Consider the following 21027-nt stretch of genomic DNA (forward strand, 5'->3'; position numbering starts at 1 on the left):
AGTTACTGGCTGCTGTGCCAGGACCTCCTGGGTGCCATGTAGGATGCCTGGCACACAGTAGGTCTGTGATATTTCGTCTCACACTGCCGGGGGTGCCTGAGATTTACTTCCTGAGCGCCTTGCACTTCCCGTTTCCCCATTGCATTTATAACTTGTTCAGGGCAGGCCTCCCTTGTTGAATGTCAGCTCCATGAGGAAAGAGGCTGTGCCTCGTTCACTGTATATACCCAGAGGCATCAGTAAATCTTTGCCTAATGACCATCTCTAGAGTGCATTCCAGCTGTGGATGCTTTGGAGCTTCAGCCTGTGTAGCAAGGTGCCTCCCTCCAACTTGAAAATGACTTGTCCAGATATCTTCATGTTCCTCTGCTTTACCCTCCTGTCTCTGTTCCCATATACCTTCTATCTAACAGCTCATTGGGCCACAGACACTGCAGCCCCTCCTTCATCCCCCTTTGCATAGGTGGTGCATGACCCCTTGGTTAACTGATTCATCTCAACTCCCCTCCCCAGGAATGGTTCTCCCCCCTCACTGTTAACTGCCACTTGTCTATACTTCCCTGAGGCCTCCCTGCTCTCACACTTGCCTATGCATTTTGTTTCCACACAGTAGTTGGAAGTCTCTCTTTACAACTTACTTACATTAGTTCTATTCCCTACGTTAAAACCTGCCATGGGTTTCCATTTATCCACCTAGTAAGCTTTCTGTTCAGCCCCTACCCTATGCTTTGTCCTTTCCTATCCTACTCTCCTTGTTTGTTTGTTTATTTCTGTCTTATGGTCTTTGCTTAGGCCTCATTGCTGAGGTCACCTCCTCATGGGGGTCCTGCCCACTCCCTCACTTCTTGCCCCCTCAAAGTACTTCCCAATCTCTGGAATTACCATAGACGTTTAATTTTTTTTTTTTAAGCCACCTGAGGATATTTTTTCTATGGATTCTTAGATAGAGTGGGAGGGAGGGAGGAAGGGGGAGAGAGAGGGGGAGAGAGAGAGACATTGATGTGGGAGAGACACATCTATTAGTTGTCTCCAGCACGCGCCATAACCAGTACTGCAGATTGAACCTGCAGCACAGGTATATGCCCTTGACACTTCGGTGTGCGGGCCACAGCTCTAACCACTGAGAGACACCAGCCAGGGTCATAGGTGTTTAATTTTTTAACTCCTTTATGGCTCGTCTTCCCAATAAGGCTGTGGGCTTTTAATAAACATGTGTGAAAGACTGAGTAAGGGGATTGCCCCATCTGACTTTAGACCCAGCCTAGAGGTTGCTCTCAGGGATCTCCCCAGTTCATAGATGTGGACACTGAAGCTCCCAGGCCAAGTAGATTCTCAGGGCTTGGAGGGAGAGCCTGGCCTGCTTGACTCCAGAGGCTGGCTCATGCTGCTGAAATAAGTCAGCTGTGCCCTGCCTGGTTTTCTATTTGCTGTAGCTCTAAGTCCTCTTTGGCTGCCTTCCTGTGTGTTTTGTGGCTGGATCCTTTTCTGAGCCATCTCCTGCCTCCCTCAAAGGATGGATTTTTATGAGGCTCCAGCTTTAAAGAAAGGGCATAGGTGGGCTCCTCGTAAGCAGTCCTCTCATTCATTGCCTGTCTTTTTTTCTGTCTTTGCACCCCAGGCTGCAGGCTCGCATCGCTCACCGAATTCAGGAACTTGAAAACCTACCCGGGTCACTGGCCGGGGATTTGCGAACCAAAGCAACCATTGAACTCAAGGCCCTCAGGCTGCTGAACTTCCAGAGGCAGGTGGGCACATGCTCAGGCCTGGAGCCTTAGGAAAAGGGCCCCTTCTGCCACCCCTGATGCTTAGATTCAAATAACTGCTTGTTGGGCAATTATTAAATAAATGTTCCTTGACCATTGAAAGCAGCAGTGCCCACCTACACTTGACTAGCTTACTGTGCCCTCCTTCCTCTTCACGATCTGCACAGTGGTGGCACATTGGGTATTCCTGGTATGAGTAAGCGTGGTTCCCTAGGGCGGTAGTTACCAGCTTAAAGCAGGAAACTTAAATGGATCTGTATCTGAGGGTGCTGTACTTTCGAATGAGCCATAAGAAAAATTTTGTGTGTGGTTGAGAGAACGCAGAGCTAGAGACCTGAAGGTATAAGAGGACCTTCTGCTGGGTATCCAGAAGCAGTTGTCTCCTGACCTGTGCTTGTCCCCTGACCCTTGGGCACTTACCAGACTTCCTGCACACACACACACATTTGTGTTTATGGCATTTTGCAAGAACCCTTCTGGAGGCAGGAATGTTCTGCCTGGCTTGCATGGTGTAATTGTGCATTTTGTGTGGACATTACCAATGTGTGCCCATGTTTCTCTTCCTGAAGCTGCGACAGGAAGTGGTGGTATGCATGAGGAGGGATACCGCCCTTGAGACAGCCCTCAACGCCAAGGCCTATAAGCGCAGCAAGCGGCAGTCCCTGCGTGAGGCCCGCATCACCGAGAAGCTGGAGAAGCAGCAGAAGATTGAGCAGGAGCGCAAGCGCCGGCAGAAGCACCAGGTGTGTCCCCAGCAGCTGCACAGCTTTCCCTGCTGGCCCACCTATGTACCTGGATGCTCACTGCTCGCACATTGTTGAGTCTTGTTTTGTGTCTAAACATGCTATTTCTCTTTTTTTTTGTATGATAATAGTATTCTAGGAACTAAGAATACATTATTGAACAAAACTGAGTGGTAGGGGAAGATGGGCCACAACCAAGGGCATGTAACATGTTGGGAGGAGATAAGATATAAAGAAACACAAAGCAGCAATGGAGGGTGATGGGCAACTGTTGACACAGGATGGTTGCGGAAGTTTTTTTTGAGGAGGTGAGATCTGAGCAGAGACAGAAGGGAGCCCTGTGGATATGTGGGCAAAGAGCTTTCCAGATAGATGGGGAGGTCCAAATGCTCTGGGGCTGATACCTGCTGTGTGTTCTGTAAAAAGCAGGGATCCCTGTGTAGCCAGAGTGGAACAAGGGGGAACGTGGGAGGAAGTGAGGACAGGGAGAGGACAGCCAGAGTGTGCTGGGCCTTGTGAATCAAGGGGAAAATTGGACTATTGCTCTGAGTGAGGTGGAAGCCTCCGTGGAGTCTCTTGAGAGGGGGAACTGATCTAAGTTAGGTTTTTACAGGATCAGTCAAGGAGACTAAAATTTCTACTGAAGTAGGATTTGGAATGATTCTCTTTGTTGTTCACTCATTATATCTTCTAAAGTTTTCCTCCAGTCAGTATCTATTACTGGTGTAGTTTAAAATAATATAAGAAGTCAGTACTTGGTGTAGACCACTGTTAATATTTTGGTACATATATCATTCAGCCTTATTCTGTATATATATAGTAATCAAACACTGGGGTAAGCATTTTTCTTTTTTTTTAAATCCTCACCCAAGGATATATTTGTTTTTTTATTTTAGAGGGAGAGGAAGGAAGAGAGAGAAAAACATCAGTCGGTTGCCTCCTATATGTACCCCAACTGGGGATCAAACCTGCAACCTAGGTATGTGCCCTGACTGGGAATCGAACCCGCCACCTTTTGGTATATGAGACGACACTCCATCCATCCCAGCCAGGGCTGGGCTAGACATTCTTGTTTTTGAATTTTTTTTGGCCAAGCTCTGCTATTTCCATAAAAAAAAGAAATTCTTAGCAATGGAATAACTTGGTTGGAAGGTGGGAATATTTTGAAGAGGTTAATGTTCATGTCAGCATGTCTTAGCAAGATTGGTTGCCTGTTCAATACAAAGGAGCTCCCTTCCAACCACAGTTAGAGCACAGAGTTTTATCCTCACACAGAGAACACTGAACCTTATAGGCAAGCAGTGTTACAGTGTTATTTGAATATATCCTCTTGGTTTTAAACAAGCTACCTTTAAAGTTTTGTCTCTTTCAGGGAGGTGTTACAGTGACTCCTGTGGAGTAGTCAGTCTTGTCTTGTGTGTCCTTGTAGGAATACCTCAACAGCATTCTTCAGCATGCCAAGGATTTCAAAGAATATCACCGATCAGTCACAGGCAAAATTCAAAAACTCACAAAGGCAGTGGCCACATACCACGCCAACACAGAGCGGGAACAGAAGAAGGAAAATGAAAGAATCGAGAAGGAGAGGATGCGGAGGCTCATGGTAAAATTCTGCATTTGTAACCCTGTATCCCTTTCTGTGTGTTCTGGGCTTTGCAGGGACTAGGATCTATCACCCTGCAGTATGCTGAGGCATTTTGCTGCTCAGAGTTTGAGGTGGAACAGAGAAAAAGAAAGGGCTTGGATTTGAGAGTCTGAAGGAACTGGCCTCAGACCTTTGTCCGCTCATACCAACCATTAGAATGACTGTATGATCTTAGCCAGTTAGCTGGCTGCTCTTTGTCCTCCAGAAGATAAAAGTGGCAGCCCCTCCTGGCTGTGAGCCACCAGTGGTACAATCCAGATCCCCCACTCCCACCCCGCGTTTCTGACCATTTATTCCTGGATGATTTTCTAATTGGGTAGATATTAAAAGGCATTACTATGTGTACAGATGCCATAGTAGTAAAGAGAAGGACACAACCCTGCCCTCAAGGGAGTTGTGCTAGTGCCTAAGGAGATAGGTGCCCAAGCAAAACACACAGTTTTGGGTGGTGGAAAGTGCACTAAAGAGAATGAAGCAGGGCAAGGGTGGGATTGACAGGGTGTACTGAAAGAGTAGGCATGACCCACAAATCCACACATCTGGAGGAAGTGCCTCCTAGGGATTGAGGAACCAAGGTCAAGGGCCTGAGGTAGGAAAAAGGCAATTGCAAGGTACAGCAAGTGGCCCCTGGAACAGAATGGTGCAGGGGAGGAGTGAAGTCCGAGTCCCAAAGGCAGGTCATGTGGGGGCTTGCAGGCCACAGGGAAGGCTTTGTATTTCATTCTAAACATGATGGGGAGTCACAGAGGCTATAAGTTGTGGAGTGATCTGATCTGATTTATTCTTAGAAAGCTGGGGTGGGAGGGCTTACTGCAGAGGTCTGTGGAAGAGATATTGCTTGGGCCAGGTAGAGAAAAGAGTTTGGATTTGGGACATGTTTATGAATAGAGGGGACAGAACTTGATACTGCCTTTATAAATAGCTCTGGGCAGGACCATGTCTGTGCAGCCAGGTCCCCGCAGGGCCTATCTCTGGGTAAAAATTGGAGAAATACTGAAGGGAGATGTGATAGTTATGTGAAACGCCTACATACAGCACAGCACAGGGTGTGACTAAGAGCTCCCTTAATGTGGGTCTGATTGCTGGTTAACAATTCCCAGTGAACTTCTCAACTCTGGTTTGCCCGTCTTGGGTGCTAAGGAATGAGCATGTCTCTCAAGCAAATGCTGTATCTGCACGTTTTTGCAGGCGGAAGATGAGGAAGGGTACCGGAAACTCATCGACCAGAAGAAGGACAAGCGCTTGGCCTACCTCTTACAACAGACAGACGAGTACGTGGCTAACCTCACGGAGCTGGTGCGGCAGCACAAGGCAGCCCAGGTTGCCAAGGAGAAAAAAAAGAAGAAGAAAAAGAAGGTACGCTGGGGACTGGATTGGCTGTCTTGGCGTGTGTTGCCTCAGCCTCCCCATCAGGGAGTGACTTTCTCTCTCTTTATTTCCAGAAGGCAGAAAACGCAGAAGGACAGACACCTGCAATAGGACCTGATGGCGAGGTGAGGAACCAGGGTTGTTTTATTCATGGAAATGTCAGCCCATCCCTGGGCCTTAAGTCTATTTCATTCTTTAATTTTTTTTCTTTCGCTTTTTATTTATTTAAATTGATCTCAGAGGGAGGGAGGGAGGAGGGGAGGGAAGAGAGAGAGAGAGAGAGATTGATTTGTCGTTTCACTTATTAATGCATTCATTGGTTGATTCTTGTTTGTACCCTGACCGGAGATCGAACCTGCAACCTTACATATTGGGACAACGCTCTGAGCTACCTGACCAGGACTGTATTTATTTTCATGCTCAAATTGTTACAGTTTGGGCCAGAAGGAGCCCCTTCAAATTGGTTCCTGTGTCCTTTTGATGTGTCTCCATCATTCTTTGGGGGCTTCCTGACTTCTTTGTACATCAAAATGGTCCAGACTTACCTTCTTTTCCTGCCTGAGCCCTGGAGTCAGCCATTTCTCTAAGGACCCCTGATTCCTTTTATCAAAGAATATTTCGAAATCAAAATCTAGGCGTGCTCATTGCTCCTGGGTGTCATTGCTTCTAGGCCCTCTCAGCAGACAGATGTAGGAAATAGGTGTATGTGTGCATATACACATGCACTGTTATTTAGATATACAAATATTAAAAAACCTGAAATCACACTGACACCACCAATTCTAATCCAATACCCTGGGTTATTTCTATCCTTCTCCCTTTTCATACTGAAACTGCAAAAACCTGGCTCCCATTAGCCAGGATACATTTTCCTATTTGCTTAGTCCTAGAATACGCAGGATGCACATTCAGAATTGCTCACGTGTCCCCCTCTATAAAAGGAGCCTCCAAGCTAGAGATCAGTGTTTGTTTTGAGTTCTTTAGCTCGAGAGCCTATTCTCCAAATATTGTGTACAGAGCTACTTGAATTAGTTCTCCCCTTATGCCCCTGTTAGTGTGGTTTCCCCCACCCTTGTTGGTTTTATTTACTCATTGATTTATTTAGTGTGTGAAACACTAGCTTGCTCCAAAAGTCAGAACCATACAGAGTGGCCCACTCAGAGAGGGGTTGCTGTTCCCACCCATCCATCTTTCCACAACATTCCTGCCCATCTCCTGAAAGCAACCGTTCTGGCATAATACAGACAGTTGGAAGTAGGATGTGTAAAAGTGAGATGTGTAAATGAGAAACATTGTTTTTACTACCTTCCCTGCCTCTTTTTCATCTCACTTCCCAGAGGGAAACCATGAGTAACGGAATGCTTGCTGCTGGCCTTTCCTATGCATGAGCCACTGGATGTTTTTTTTTTCACCTAGCATTGTCTCTCAGATATCTCTCCATGTTACCTCATGGACACTTACCGTATTCTTACTATATTTAAAAAGTTTTTTATTTTATTATTTTACTTTATTTTACTTTTGACAGTATTACAGATGTCTCCCATTTTCTCCCTTTTTGCCCCCCTCCACCCAACTCCTGCCCCACCCCAGACCTTCACCATGCTATTGTCTGTGTCCATGGGTAATGCATATATGTTCTTTGGTTAATCTCTTCCTGTCTCCTACTCCCCCCACCCCACCCTTCCACTGAGATCTGTTATTCTGTTCCATGCATCCATTCCTCGACCTATTTTATTCATCAGTTTATTTTGTTCATTATATCCCACATATGAGTGAGATCATGTGATATTTGTCTTTCTCTAACCAGCTTATTTGGCTAAGCATAATAGTCTCCAGGTCCATCCATGCTGTCTCAAAGGGTAAGAGCTCCTTCTTAGAGCCACATAGTATTCCATTGTATAAATATACTGCATAGTATTCCATTGTGTAAATATATCACAGCTTTTTTATCCACTCATCTATGGATGGGTGCTTGGGCTGTTTCTAGATCTTAGCTATTGTAAATAACACTGCTGTGAACATAGGGGTGCGTATATTCTTTCTGATGGGTGTTTCGGGATTCTTAGGATATATTCCCAGAAGTGGGATCCCTGGGTCAAACGGCAGATCCATTTTTAATTTGCCTATTCTTTCTAATGTCTCTGAAATGTAATACTTCCTATAGAAAAAATTTAAATGATAACATGAAAAGCGGAAGCCCCAGGCATGCATATTTATTCCTGGTTCACGTCTTCTCTAAACTTCCCAAAATCTTGTTTTTTTGTGTTTTTTTTTTAATATATCTTTATTGATTCCAAAGAGAGGAAGCAAGAGGGGGAGAGAGATAGAAACATCAGTGATAAGAGAGTCATTGATTGGCTGCTTCTTGCACATACCCTACTGAGGTTCGATCCTGCAGCCCAGGCATGTGCCCTTACAGGGAATTGAACTGCGATCTCGTGGATCATAGGTTGATGTTCAACTTCTGAGCCACGCTAGCCAGGCACTTCTGAAATCTTTATGCTTATATCCTCTTTGTTTTATTTTGGGACTATATGGGTCAATCAGAACATTAGTTAGACCTTTTCCACTTAGCCCAATATCTTGTGCCACTTTCCATATCAAGTCATTAGTTCTATTTTCATTTTATTGTGTTGACGTTAGAATCTATTTCATTATTTAGATTGATAGCTCTTTAGGTTGCTTCCCATTTGTAGCTGTTACAAAGATCCTGCACTGAGCAACTCTTTACCTACCTCCTCCCCTATTGGTGCCTGTTTCCATTGTTTCCTTTTTTTCCTATTGCATACATTGTTATAATGAGCCTCCTTGTGTATTACATTTTGATGCTCTCTCAGTCGGCTTGGGCTGCTGTTACAAAACACCATAGCACAGATAGCCTGGGTAGTTTAAATAACATTTATGTTCTCACAGTTCTGGAGGCTGGAAATCCAAGATCAGGGTGTAGCAAGGTTGGTTCCTGGTGAGGGCTCTCTTCCTGGCCTTTTTCATAACAGAAGCATAACTCAGTGGTGGCTGTGAATTGTCCTTATTCCCAGCCAGTGGTTCTCAACCTTGGCTGTACATTTGAATTACCTGGGAAGCTTTTATAAAACCCTAGAGCAGTTGAATCAGAATTCTTTGGGTGGGCAGGTGCAGACATCAGCACCGTTAAACGCTCCCAAGGAGCACTTGGGTGAAAGTCACCAGTTGATGGTTTGTGCATCTGAGGTTAGTGTCTCCCCCCCCACCATAGTGGACCACTTTGAGGGCTAGGTGGTCTCGTGCACAGAGACTAATCTCTCTCTGCTGTGTGGGTGGTGCTGGTAGTGCAGCACTTTGGACAGAAGGGAGGATATAAGTCCCTGGAAGATGCTGTTAATAAAATTTAACTAAGTAAATTTGAAGATCTAATTGGTTTTATTTAATGATTCATAAATCAGGTAGCATCTCATCTAGCCAACAGAGAGCCACCCTGAGCAGTTATACTGATGAAAGGCTTTTATAGTAACGAGGATGAATTAAGAATGTCAGCAAGAGAAAAATGAAAATTCATTGGAATAGAGTTCGGGTGATGACAGTTTCTCATTGTTTGAGCTGGGTTTCATTTGACTGGTCTTGTTGCCGTGCAGGAGGGAAGCCTTCCTCCTGCTGCAGTAGTATAGTAGATGCACTTCCTTGTGGGACTGCAAGGTAGGTCTCTTCTTACTGGGATCTGTAATTTACTTCCTGTTTGACGTAATTGACTTAGAGTGGTAGGGCATGAGAGCTCCCTCTACAGGCCTTCTGGACTCCAGTTTTAGTTCAGTTTAATTGGATCCAATTTAGTTGATCTAATTTTTTGTTGGTTAATTTTCACAATGCAAAGGTTTAAATTAAGAACTTCATCCTTATTCTGAAGTCTTCAGGAAATTTGAAGGAGGAAATGTTCATCCAAAGTTGATATCTCAAAATGAGAAATCAAAGAATTTCATATTTGTTGCTAGGAGGAAGTTAGTTGTTTTGTTTTTCAGATATTCCAGTTAGCTATTTAACAATAAAGAACGAGGATCTTTGTTGAAGTAACAAACACATCATAAATGGAAAAAAATCAAGGACCAGAAGAGTGTGAATAGTTCAGTCATTTGTGTAAAAATGGGGAGAAACCAGTCCTAGTTTCTTATGCATGGAATTGATCTGTAAGGATGCACAAGAAACTGATATTGGTGGGCATCTATGAAAAGAGAAACTGCCAAGACGGGGTGGGGGAGAATCCATGCTCTACACCAGAGGTGGGGAACCTTTTTTCTGTCTAGGGCTATTTGGATATTTATAACATCATTCACGGCCATACAAAATTATCAACTTTAAAATTAGCTATGACAAAAGCTCCTAGATTTATTGAATTTCGAGTCCGCCTGTGGTTGCCTTTGCAGGGCCAGACCACATGATTTTGCAGGCCGGACGTTCCCCACCCCTGCTCTATACTCTTGAATTTTGAACTATGTGAATATATTACCTATTTGAAAATAAACACATGTATGTCAGTTACCTCAAAGAAACTGGTGTCATCAATGGAATATATTTTTTCCTGAATTATTAATATACAGGAAACCCATTTTCACAACTACTGGCCATGGTTATGTGCCATTTTTTGGGCATGGAATTTGGAGGGCACTTCCCCAGGTGGCATGGTTAGTGAACATCTGAGATATGGTCATCACAGAACCTAAAGTCATACATGTGGCTCTCTTTCAGCCTCTGGACGAGACTAGCCAAATGAGTGACCTGCCTGTGAAAGTAATCCATGTGGAAAGTGGGAAGATTCTCACAGGCACAGATGCCCCCAAAGCAGGACAGCTGGAGGCCTGGCTTGAGATGAACCCAGGGTGAGTTGACCCTTGAGTTCCAGATGCAGTGAGGATCCTGAGTCAGCTGGCTGGCAGATGGGGGTGATTTTGATTGCATTTGGAAAAAAGCCAATTTGCTAAGGTAAATGAATTATGCTGGTTTGGGGGAGATTTATATTAAAACACTAATATTTTTTCTAGGTATGAAGTAGCTCCAAGATCTGATAGTGAAGAAAGTGGCTCAGAAGAAGAGGAGGAGGTAAGAGTCCATTTCCTTCTGTCAAGACCTTCAGTGCTCTGTAGTGTGACTTCTGTCCCTTGTGTATCAGTCACCCCTGTATGCTGTGATCGTCTCCCACGCTGCCTGGGATAAGAGATGGGCAGAAGGCAGCCAAGGCCCAGTCCTGATGGAAAGTTGGTGCTTTATAGCTGCCCTGTCCCATACAGTAGCCTCTAGCCACACATGACTGTTTTAATTTTAAATTAATCAAATTAAGTAATTAAAAACCCTCATCCTTGATCATATTAGCCCCTTTTCAAATACTCGACAGCCTTCTGTCCAAAAGAAATCATCAGTATGAAGTTGTAAGCATTAAATCATGTACATGTTTGCTCAATGTAATCTCTTCATTGAAAATATTATAAATGGTTACTTTTTTGTGCATATGCTTTAAATCATTTCATTATTCCATGTTAAAGTGACTTCTGCTTTTTCCGTGGTTGACAAAGCTATGAGGAAGAGCCTGCTCTTCTACCTGTTGTGCATTGCCTCCTTGGGAAGGATAACTCAGAGGGAGCTAGGGGTTACACTTTCTGAAGGCCGTGTTTGTTTCACACCGCATCAGCAGAGTGGTCTTCACTCCCCCTTCAGCTGGGATGAGATTGTCTTAAAAGGCTTTCAAGTGCCTTAAAAAGTTTTGCCACTTCTATACATTTTTGAAAAGGAGATTTTTAGCCCTAGCCAGTTTGGCTCAGTGGTTAGAGCATCGGCCTGCAGACTGAAGGGTCCTGGGTTCGATTCCAGCGAAGGACAGGTACCTTGGTTGCAGGCTCAATCTTTGGCCCTGGTCAGCGCGCGAGCAGGAGGTAACCAATCGATGTGTCTCTCACATCGATGTTTCTATCTCTCTCTTCCCCCCTTCCACTCTCTGAAAAGCAATGAAAAAAAATATCCTCAGGTGAGGATTTTTTAAAAAAGGAAATTTTTACAGGCATTTACTTGATTGCTGTGAAAGTTGAACATTTTGGAGGGGTGTTATTAGGTTTCTTCTGTGAATGGTTTGCCTCATTTTCTTACTTCTAATCAGTTGTGAGTATTCTTAAACTGAGTTTTTAAGTGCTCTTTTATATTTATCCCAGCCTAAAATCAACTTACTGTTCACCTAAATATATATCTTTCTCTTTGTCCCCAGTAGTACTAGGTGAATTGGCATATCATCAAACCCATCCCTTCTCCATTGACTTGTGATATATTTTTTAAGTGGTATATTTTGTTTTTATAGCCACTGGAATCTTTTTAGGGCTACCTGTTCAGTTTTGTCTAACATTCTAATGATTCTTAGACTAATTGAACATTTTTTTGTAATTTTTTAATAGCTTTATGGGGACGTAATTTACATACCATAAAATGCACCCATAGTAAGTGTACAATTCAATAATTTTTAGTGAAGTTATGGAGATGTGCAATTATCGCTGCCCACCAGCTTTAGAATGTTTTCAACCCCCAAAGTTCCTCCTGTCTGTTTTCAGTTTGTTCCTGCTCCCTTCTCTAAGCCCCAGGAGACCACTGATGTGCTTTCTATCTATAGATTTGTCTTTTCTGAGTATTTCATATAAAGGGAGTCATATAACATGTAGTATTTTGTGTCTGGCTTTTTACACTTAGCATTTTTTTGAAGTTCATCCATTTTGTTCTGTGTAGTAAATGGTCTTTTTTTTTTTTAATTCTCACCCAAGGATTTTTTTTATTGATTTTTAGAGAGAGTGGAAGGGAGGGAGGAGGGGGGGAGAGATAGAGAGAGATTTGATTGAGACACATCGATTGGTTGCCTCTCACACAAACCCTGGGGTTGGGGCTTGAACCTTTAACCCTTTGCTCCATGGGTTGATGCTCTAACCACTGAACCGAACCAGCTAGGGCATCATTTTTTTTTTTTTTTTAAATTCCTGAGTCATATTTCATTGTATGGATATACCACACTTTGTTTACCCTTTCACCAATTAGGCATTTGTGTTTCCATTTTTTGCTATTATGAATGATGTTGCTGTGAACATTTTTGTACATGTCTATGTGTAGACATATGTTTTCATTTCTCTTGGGTAGGTACCTAGGAGCAGCATTGAGAGACTGCCAAACTATGCTCTAGCTGGTTTGGCTCAGTGGTTAGAGCGTCGTCCCTCAGACTGAAGGGTCCCAGGTTCCATTCCACCCAAGGGCACATACCTCTGTTGCAGGCTTGGCCCCGGTTGGTGCGAGTGCAGTAGGCAACCAAGCAATGTGTCTCTCTCACATCAATGTTTCTCTTTCTCCATCTCTCTCTCCCCCTTCCACTCTCTCTGAAAAACAATGAAAAATATTCCCAGATGAGGATTTAAAAAAATCACCTGACAAACTGTTTTCTAAAGTGGCTGTACCATTCAATGGGATCCAGTTTCTTCATATCCTTATCAGCACTTGGTTTATCTGTCTTTTTGATTATAGTCTTCTTAGTGGGTGTGTAGTGGTAGCTCATTGTGGTTTTTTTAAAAAATAATTTTTATTTTCAATTACAGTTGACATCATTATGTTAGTTTTGGTGTACACTCCCAGTGACCAGACATTACATAACTTAATAAGTGATCACCCCAATAAATCCCACACCCATCCAGCACCACTCCTAGTTATTAGATTATTTTTGACTATATTCCCTATGCTGTACTTTACATCACCATGACTATTCTGTAACAACCAATTTGTACTTCTTAATCTTTTCACCCATCCCCCTAACTCCCCCTTCTCATTTGGCAACCAACATATTTTTCTGTATCCATGAGTCTATGTCTGTAGTGCTTGTTCATTTTGTTTGTAGGTTCAATTGTTGATAGGTATGTATTTGTTACCGTTTTATTGTTCATATTTTTTATCTTCTTCCAGAAGACTTTTGAACATTTTGTATAATACTGGTTTGGCTATGATGAACTCCTTCACCTTTTTGTTGTCTGGGAAGCTCTTTATATGTCCATAGATTCTAAATGATAGCTTTGCTGAGTAGAGTAATCTTGGTTGTAGGTCCTTGCTTTTCATCACTTTGAATGTTTCTTGCCGCTCCCTTCTGGCCTGCAAAGTTTCTTTTGAGAAATCAGATGAACAGTGTTATGGGAGCTCCCTTGTAGGTAACTAACTTGCTTTTCTCTTGCTGCTTTTAAGACTCTCTGTCTTTAACATTTTGCATTTTAATTGTGATGTGTCTTGGTGTGGGCCTCTTTGGATTCATCTTGTTTGGGACTTTGTGCTTCCTGGACTTGCATATCTATTACCTTCACCAAGTTAGGGAAGTTTTCTGTCATTTTTTTCAAATAGGCTTTCAGTTTTTTGCTGTCTTTCTTCTCCTCCCAACATTATTCTGTTGATCTATTTTTGTTCTACTACCACTCTATCTTGATTATTGTAACTTATAATTACTTTTAAAACCAGGTAGCGTTATTCCTCTAGCTTTATTGCTTTTATTGTCTCTTCTAGATTCTTATGTTCCTATATAAATTTTAGGGTCAGCTTATTCCTACAAAAATGATTGCTGGGATTTTTATTGGGTGTGAGTTGAATCTATCAATTTGGGGAGAAATCACATCTTAACAATAGTTAATTTTCCGGTCCATGAACATGGAATGTTTCTCCATTCATTTTAATTATCTTTAATTTCTCTTAGCAGTGTTTTGTAATTTTCAGAGTACAATTTTTACACTTTTTTTGTTAAATTTATTATTAAATATTTTATTCCTTTTGATGCTGTTATGAATAGAACCTTCTTAGTTGTATTTTTTGGATATTTTGTTGCTATTACATGGAAATACAATTTTTTATATCGATGTTTTGAAATATTGAGCTTGTAGCCTATGAACTTGCTAAACTCATATTGTTAGTTCTGATAGTTTTGTTGTTTTTGTAGGTTCTTTAGAACTTTTACATACAAGATCATGCCATCTGTAAATAATGGCAATCTTACTACTCTACCTGTCTGTGCCTTCAATTTCTTTTTTCCTGCCTTATTGCACTGGCTAGATTCTCCAGTGCAGTGTTGAATAGAAGTGTCAAGAGCAGACATCCTTGTTTTTTTCCCCTCTTAGGTATAATAAGTTTAGTCTGTTACTGCTCTTTGGTGTTAGCTGTAGGTTTTTTTGTAGATGGTCTTTAACACCTACATCAGGTTAAAGTTTGAGTAAAGTTTCTTTTAATCCTAGTTTATTGAAAGTTTTTATCATTCTGTCTATTAAGTTGATTGGTTTTTATCTGTTACCTGCTAATATGCTTTATTAGATAAGTTAATGTGCTTTATTATGTAAATTAATTTTTGGATATTAAACCAAACTTGCATTCCTGGGATAAGTTCTACTTTGTCCTGATCTACAATCTTTTTTGTATGTTGTAATGTTACTAGTATTTTGTTGAGGATTTTTGGGTCTGTATTCATGAGGGATATTGGCCTGTAGTTTTCTTGTGATATCTTTGTGTGGCTTTGATATTAGGTTAACATTGATGTTCTAGAATGGGTTAGAAAATGTTCCCTTCTTCTCTACTTTCTGGAAGGGTTTGAGAAGAATTGGTATTAGTCTTAAAATATTTGATAGAACTCTCCAGGTAAGCCACCTGGGACTGGCCTCTTCATTGTGAGAAGATTTTTTTAAATAATTTGTGTCTTTCTAGGTGTTTGTCCATTTTATCTTAGTTATTTGTTGGCATAAAGTTATTTATAGTAGTTCCTTATTACCATATTTCTGTGGGGTTGGTAGGGACATCTTTTTCATTGCTCATTTTGGTAATTTAGTAATTTGCCTTTCATTTTGATTCCTAGTCACTCTAAGCTTTTGTTATTATTTTAAAAATATTTTTATTGATTTTTTTTTTTTTTTAGAGGGGAAGGGAGAGGAAGAGAGAGAAACATAAGTGTGAGAGCAAAACACTGGCTGCCTTCAGCATGCTCCCTACTGGGGATCTAGTCCGCAAGTTGGGCATGTGCCCTGGCCAGGAATTGAACCAGCAACCCTTTAGTACACTGGACGATGTGCAACCAGTGGAACCACACTAACCAGGGCTGAGCTTTTATTACTCATTTGAGACTTTTTCTGATGTAGGTGTTTAAAGCTATAGGTTTTCTTCTATGCACTGCTTAGTTTACAGTCCATACATTTTAATTTGTTGTTTCTGTTTTCATTCAGTTCAAAACATTTTCTTATTTCCCTTGTGATTTTTTAATTTATTTATGTATTTATTTATTTAGACCCTTGCATTATTTGGAAGTGTGTGGGGTTTTTTTTAAAAAAATATATCTTTATTGATTTCAGAGAGAGGAAAGGAGAGGGAGAGACAGAGATAGAAACATCAATGATGAGAGAGTCATTGATTGAGCCCTCAACCCGAGCATGTGCCCCGACCGGGAATCGAACCCCGATCGCCTGGATCGTAGGTCGACGCTCAACCGCTGAGCCACGCCTGGCTAGGCAGAAGTGTGTTTTAAAATTTTAAGCATTTGAGAATTTCCCAGATTTTTTTTTTTTAAATCTTCTATCTCCTAAGGAAAACAGCACTATTGAGTATCTATTATATCCTTTAGAGAACTTCATTCTAAGATCATAGTGTCAAGAGCTCCTGGTTTTGGTTCCATAAACTGTCTTTGGGATTACCTGTTTTTTATTTTAATTCTCTTGTATGCATGATTTTAATTTTTTAAAATTTATTGAGATTTATTTTATGGCTTAGCATTCTGGAGGATATTTCATGTTTGCTTGAAAAGGGTTCTGCAGTCTTTGGGTGGGAGTGTTCTATTTATGATAGTTAGGTTGAATTGCTGGATAGTGCTGTTCAGGTCATGTTTATCTTTGCTTTGGTTTTTTTCTCAATCCTGCAAGGAATAGGACACATTTCTTCATAACTTAGTAGTCATCCAATGATTGGGCAGAGATTGTACTCAAACACCTAGTAAGGCTTTTGTCTCCTACCAATGGATTAGCGTATATAGGGGAAACACCTTTCAGGTTAAGGCCATTTTTAAGTTCTCCCTGGCTTTTATTTTCTGCTGGACCTTTTCTTGTTTCCTCAACACATGGGCACAGCCTCAGTCAGTAATATGCTTTCTCAATGCCAGCTGAAAGCCTCACCTCCACCGACAGTGCCGCATGGGTATCGCCCACTGCCATAAAATGACTGAGTCCCCAGGTGCCAGTCCTCATGGCCTCCTGCCCTGGCAGAATATTCATGATGAACCTGGGGGGGTAGGACAGATGGAAGCAGTCCCAAATAAGAACACTACCAATTTCCACCCTTCTTATCCGAAGTTCAGCAGTTTTTCAAGCATTAACACTTCTCAGTCTCCTTGAGCTCTGAAATGGTTGCTTTTGCCAATTTTGTCAAGCTCTATAGTCTTGTTTTGAAGAGAGAATTTGCCTACAATCTGACTCAGACTCAGCCAAAAGTCTCACCCCTATATTAACTTCAGACATGATGATATCAGTTAGGGTAAGTCTATACCAGTTATTATTTTTTGTGTGTGGCCCCAAACGTTTGTGCTGTCGTCATCTGTTTATTATTCCAAATGATCTATAAAATCATTTTGCATGCCCTGAGAAAATTCCCACTGGAATTTTATTGGAATTTTTTAGCAGATGAATGGAATGCTTTTGTTTTATAGAAGTTCCATTATACATAAAGAAAAATAACTATTGGGACTTTGTATCATTTATACAGGAATACAAGGATGGTTTACTACCAGGAAATGCATTTATGTGTATTTTATTAATAGGACAGATGGAAAAATCCCTTTATCATCTCAGTAAATGCTGAAAAATCACTTCCATGAAACAAAACTTATACTTAGTTTACAGGTTTATAGAATACCTCTTATTAAACTAGGTTGCTTGTTATCATTAGTATTATTTGATGTATTTTAGGCATTTTAGCCAATCAGTAAAGCTAGAAGTAAATCAAAAGCAACAAATATTGAAAATTGGCTATTATATATTTTCTTCTTAGAAAATCCAAGAGATTCCAGTGAAAAACTGCTTGAATAGGTTATGCAAGGAATAAATTTGTAGTATATATTGTGTAATCGGGGCAGGGGCATGAAGAATCTATTAGTAGCAAAAGCGCACGGAGTACCCTGAGATAGCCTTAAAAAGAAGTATCCGAACTCTGTGCTAGGAAAACTAAAAGTAATATGCTGAGCAATTAAAAGCAGATGCAAAGAGGAGGCATGACACATTTCGGGATAAGAAGAAGGCATGAGGATTGTAAAAACATCGGTTGCTTCCAAAAGTGTGTTTTCTCCCTGGAATCCCTTTGCCTGTCCCTGTGAGATGTCTTGAGGTGACCCGGGCTTGTCTCTTGGTAGGAGGAAGAGGAGGAGCAGCCACAGCCAGCACAGCCTCCCACCCTACCTGTGGAGGAGAAGAAGAAGATTCCAGATCCAGACAGTGATGATGTCTCTGAGGTGGATGCCCGGCACATCATTGAGTAAGACATCCCTATACATGCTCCTACTCCACCAGTTTCCCTCACAGGGGGCCCCCGCAGAAAAATAGAATCCATCTTCTCCCTGGATGGCCCCAGTATCCACCTGGCAGCCACTGTGAGACCACAAATGGGAGTCCAGTCTTGGCGCTGTCCTCTTCCCCCATTCGTCCCCTGATTTCTGTTTGCTGCCTTGCTTGTCCTTAGACTGTCCAGTTATACTTTTTCTTATCTTAAGGCTCATGTCACCGGGCCTCAGACAGAAAGAGCCTCTCCAGAGTCTTGTGTCAGAAGTACATTGTCACAGATAGAAATGTGTATCCTTAGATGGTGATTGTGTTTGCTTCCAGGAATGCCAAGCAAGATGTTGATGATGAGTATGGCGTGTCCCAGGCCCTTGCTCGTGGCTTGCAGTCCTATTATGCTGTGGCCCATGCTGTCACCGAAAGAGTGGATAAGCAGTCGGCGCTTATGGTTAACGGTGTCCTCAAACAATACCAGGTGAGTGAGGCAGGAGGGAGCTGTGCCTACATAGCAGTCTCGACAGATGGGTTCCCAGCTTATGGGAGGCTGCTGAAGTTGAGCAAGTTCACATTCTACTTCTTGTCTCTGGGTACCTTACGCTTTCTTTCTCAGCCTCAGTTTCCCCATCTGTAGAGTAGAAACATGATCTGTTAGGTTAGCCACCAGGAGGAAATGAAATGGTACAGTTTATCAGTATCTGCTGGGTGCTTGACCTGTGCAGGTCAGGATAATACCTTGTTCTATGCTGTTAGCTCCTGAATCCCCAACGACTCTGAAGTCAGCACTCATTCTCTGCATTTTATAGGATGGGGGGGTGCAACTGAGAAACAGAGAGGGGCAGTGATTCCTCAAACTCTTACAGCTTGGGAGTGGTAAAACCAGTACCAGACCCAGGTTTGGACATAGGTCCATGTTCCCTGGAGCTCTGTGCAGTGTGGGACAGTGAGGGGTGAGCTTAGATGTCTGGAGCCAGAAGCCCAGGTCTTAGCTCTTCCTTCTATGGAGGTGACATGACGCTGGCACTAAAGCTCTTTGTCAGACCTCTCCTGGAACAGCCAAGAATTAGAGCTGCCGTAGTAGAAATTTCTTTTTTTGTGGCTCCATATCCCACGCTCATTTATAAGCTTCCAAGAGGCAGCTGGCTTATATTCGATCAAAGAACACATCTCCCTGATTTTCTGTATGCTTGTGTCCCTTATATCCCAACTTCCCTTGAAAGAACTCTCAGAACCTCTATGCCAATACTGAGTTCCAAAGAGGCGAAGCCAATGACCAGTGGAAATTTCCAGTGGCTAGTGGAATCAAAGGAATCAGAACTTGGCCAGAAATTACTTCCTTAATCTGTTAGAAAATTCCCAAATTTTCCTTCATAACATTATATTCCACTGAAAACGGTCTTCTCTTTAATTCCCGGTATTGTTGAAACCATGCAAGCTTTGGGAAGCTCTCAGTTCATCTTGACATGGTTAGGCTAATGTTGGCCCTGTGGTGGATTCATCAGCAGGTTCCCCTGAATCCCTAAAGATCTCCCGAATCAAGCGTCACATGGTTGTGGGCAGGTTTGTCCCAGTGAGCTACATGGCTTGGTATCAGGCAGTGACAGATGGACTTTGTAACAGAAATTTAAGTTCAGATGTGTATTTGAAAAAGAGATTTTGTATAATGTATGTATATTATTAACATAGCAACCCTATGATTTCATAGGAATGATTGCTGAAGATAAGCCTAAGGAAAAAAGGAGTAGGGTGATTGAGAGCAAAACACCAAATAAAGATGGCTGTGGGCAGTTGGTGGCTAGGGCCGAACTTGTTCCTGGTCGAGTCTCTGAAGCATGGGCTTCAGTGTTGGCCACCTCTCTCCTTGCAGATCAAGGGCTTGGAATGGCTGGTGTCCCTATACAACAACAACTTGAATGGCATCCTGGCTGACGAAATGGGCCTGGGAAAGACCATCCAGACCATTGCGCTCATCACGTACCTCATGGAGCACAAGCGCATCAATGGGCCCTTCCTCATCATTGTACCTCTCTCGTAAGTGAGCCCACCTCTGGAGGTCTGGGTGTATCCAGGGCATATACCACGCTGTCCTACTTCATTGGCACCCCAGCCTTCATTCAGACACCTGTGTGTTAGTTTACTCGGGCTTTCCTAACAAAGTACCACAGCCTTGTGGCTTAAACAACAGGCATTATTTTCCTGTAAGCCTGAGGACAAGGCATCAGCAGAGTTGGTTTCTTCTGAGGCCTCTGTTTTAGCTTTGCAGATGGCCATCTTCTCCCTATGTCCTCATATAGTCTTCCCTCTGTGTTGTCTGTATCCTAATTTCCTCTTCTTATAAGGATACCAGTCATTGGATCATGGCCCATCCTAATGACCTTATTTTAATTTAATTACCTCTTTAGAAACTCTTTTTCCAAATACAGTCACATTCTTCCCTGCCCCTGTCCCCACTGTCACACTTTTGTGTGTCCCTATTCCTTCCACCAGACCACCTTCCCTCACTCGCCCCCATTAGAGATGATCAGTTACTCTGCCAGCCCGAGGGTCATGGCCCCGTTGGCCTCACTTCCCAGGGGACATTGATATGAATGGTAAGCTATTGTTGACTCCTGTAGAACCTGACTATTCCTTTCCTTGATCCCATTAGAACGCTGTCAAACTGGGCTTACGAATTTGACAAGTGGGCCCCCTCTGTGGTGAAGGTGTCCTACAAGGTATGTCACAGCCTGCGGAGGTGGACATAGGTGAGGGCAGGGCAGGAGAGTAGGGAATGTAGAAAAATGAATAGGGAAGTCAACTTGCATTAATAGCATGAGGCATATGTGCACATTTTCCTGTTATACACTTGGGATTGTGGTGTTAATGCAGGTTTGGGATCATTTATTTATTTTGGGGGGTAATGTTTATTTTTGATCATTTCACCCTGTGTAGTGGGGACTATTTGTGCTTGTTTTCTGGTGGGGAAACTGAGGCAGACA

The 21027-nt window shown here is 42.4% G+C and overlaps 1 protein-coding gene across 8 annotated transcripts in view; it reads left to right on the forward strand.

The window, feature by feature from the left end:
- Nucleotides 1-21027, forward strand: part of SMARCA4 (SWI/SNF related BAF chromatin remodeling complex subunit ATPase 4) — an 82697-nt gene that overhangs the window by 21882 nt on the left and 39788 nt on the right. For all 8 annotated transcript variants that reach the window (XM_081137355.1, XM_081137356.1, XM_081137351.1 and 5 more), the window contains 11 exons: nt 1619-1745; nt 2333-2506; nt 3936-4109; nt 5340-5507; nt 5594-5644; nt 10236-10366; nt 10529-10586; nt 17908-18029; nt 18377-18527; nt 19917-20080; nt 20697-20763. In XM_081137355.1, coding sequence (XP_080993481.1) covers nt 1619-1745; nt 2333-2506; nt 3936-4109; nt 5340-5507; nt 5594-5644; nt 10236-10366; nt 10529-10586; nt 17908-18029; nt 18377-18527; nt 19917-20080; nt 20697-20763 — 1387 coding nt within the window. The remainder of the gene's footprint in view (nt 1-1618; nt 1746-2332; nt 2507-3935; nt 4110-5339; nt 5508-5593; nt 5645-10235; nt 10367-10528; nt 10587-17907; nt 18030-18376; nt 18528-19916; nt 20081-20696; nt 20764-21027) is intronic.

This window comes from Miniopterus schreibersii, assembly GCF_964146895.1.
Source record: "Miniopterus schreibersii genome assembly, chromosome: 4".
Classification (NCBI taxonomy): Eukaryota; Metazoa; Chordata; class Mammalia; order Chiroptera; family Miniopteridae; genus Miniopterus; species Miniopterus schreibersii.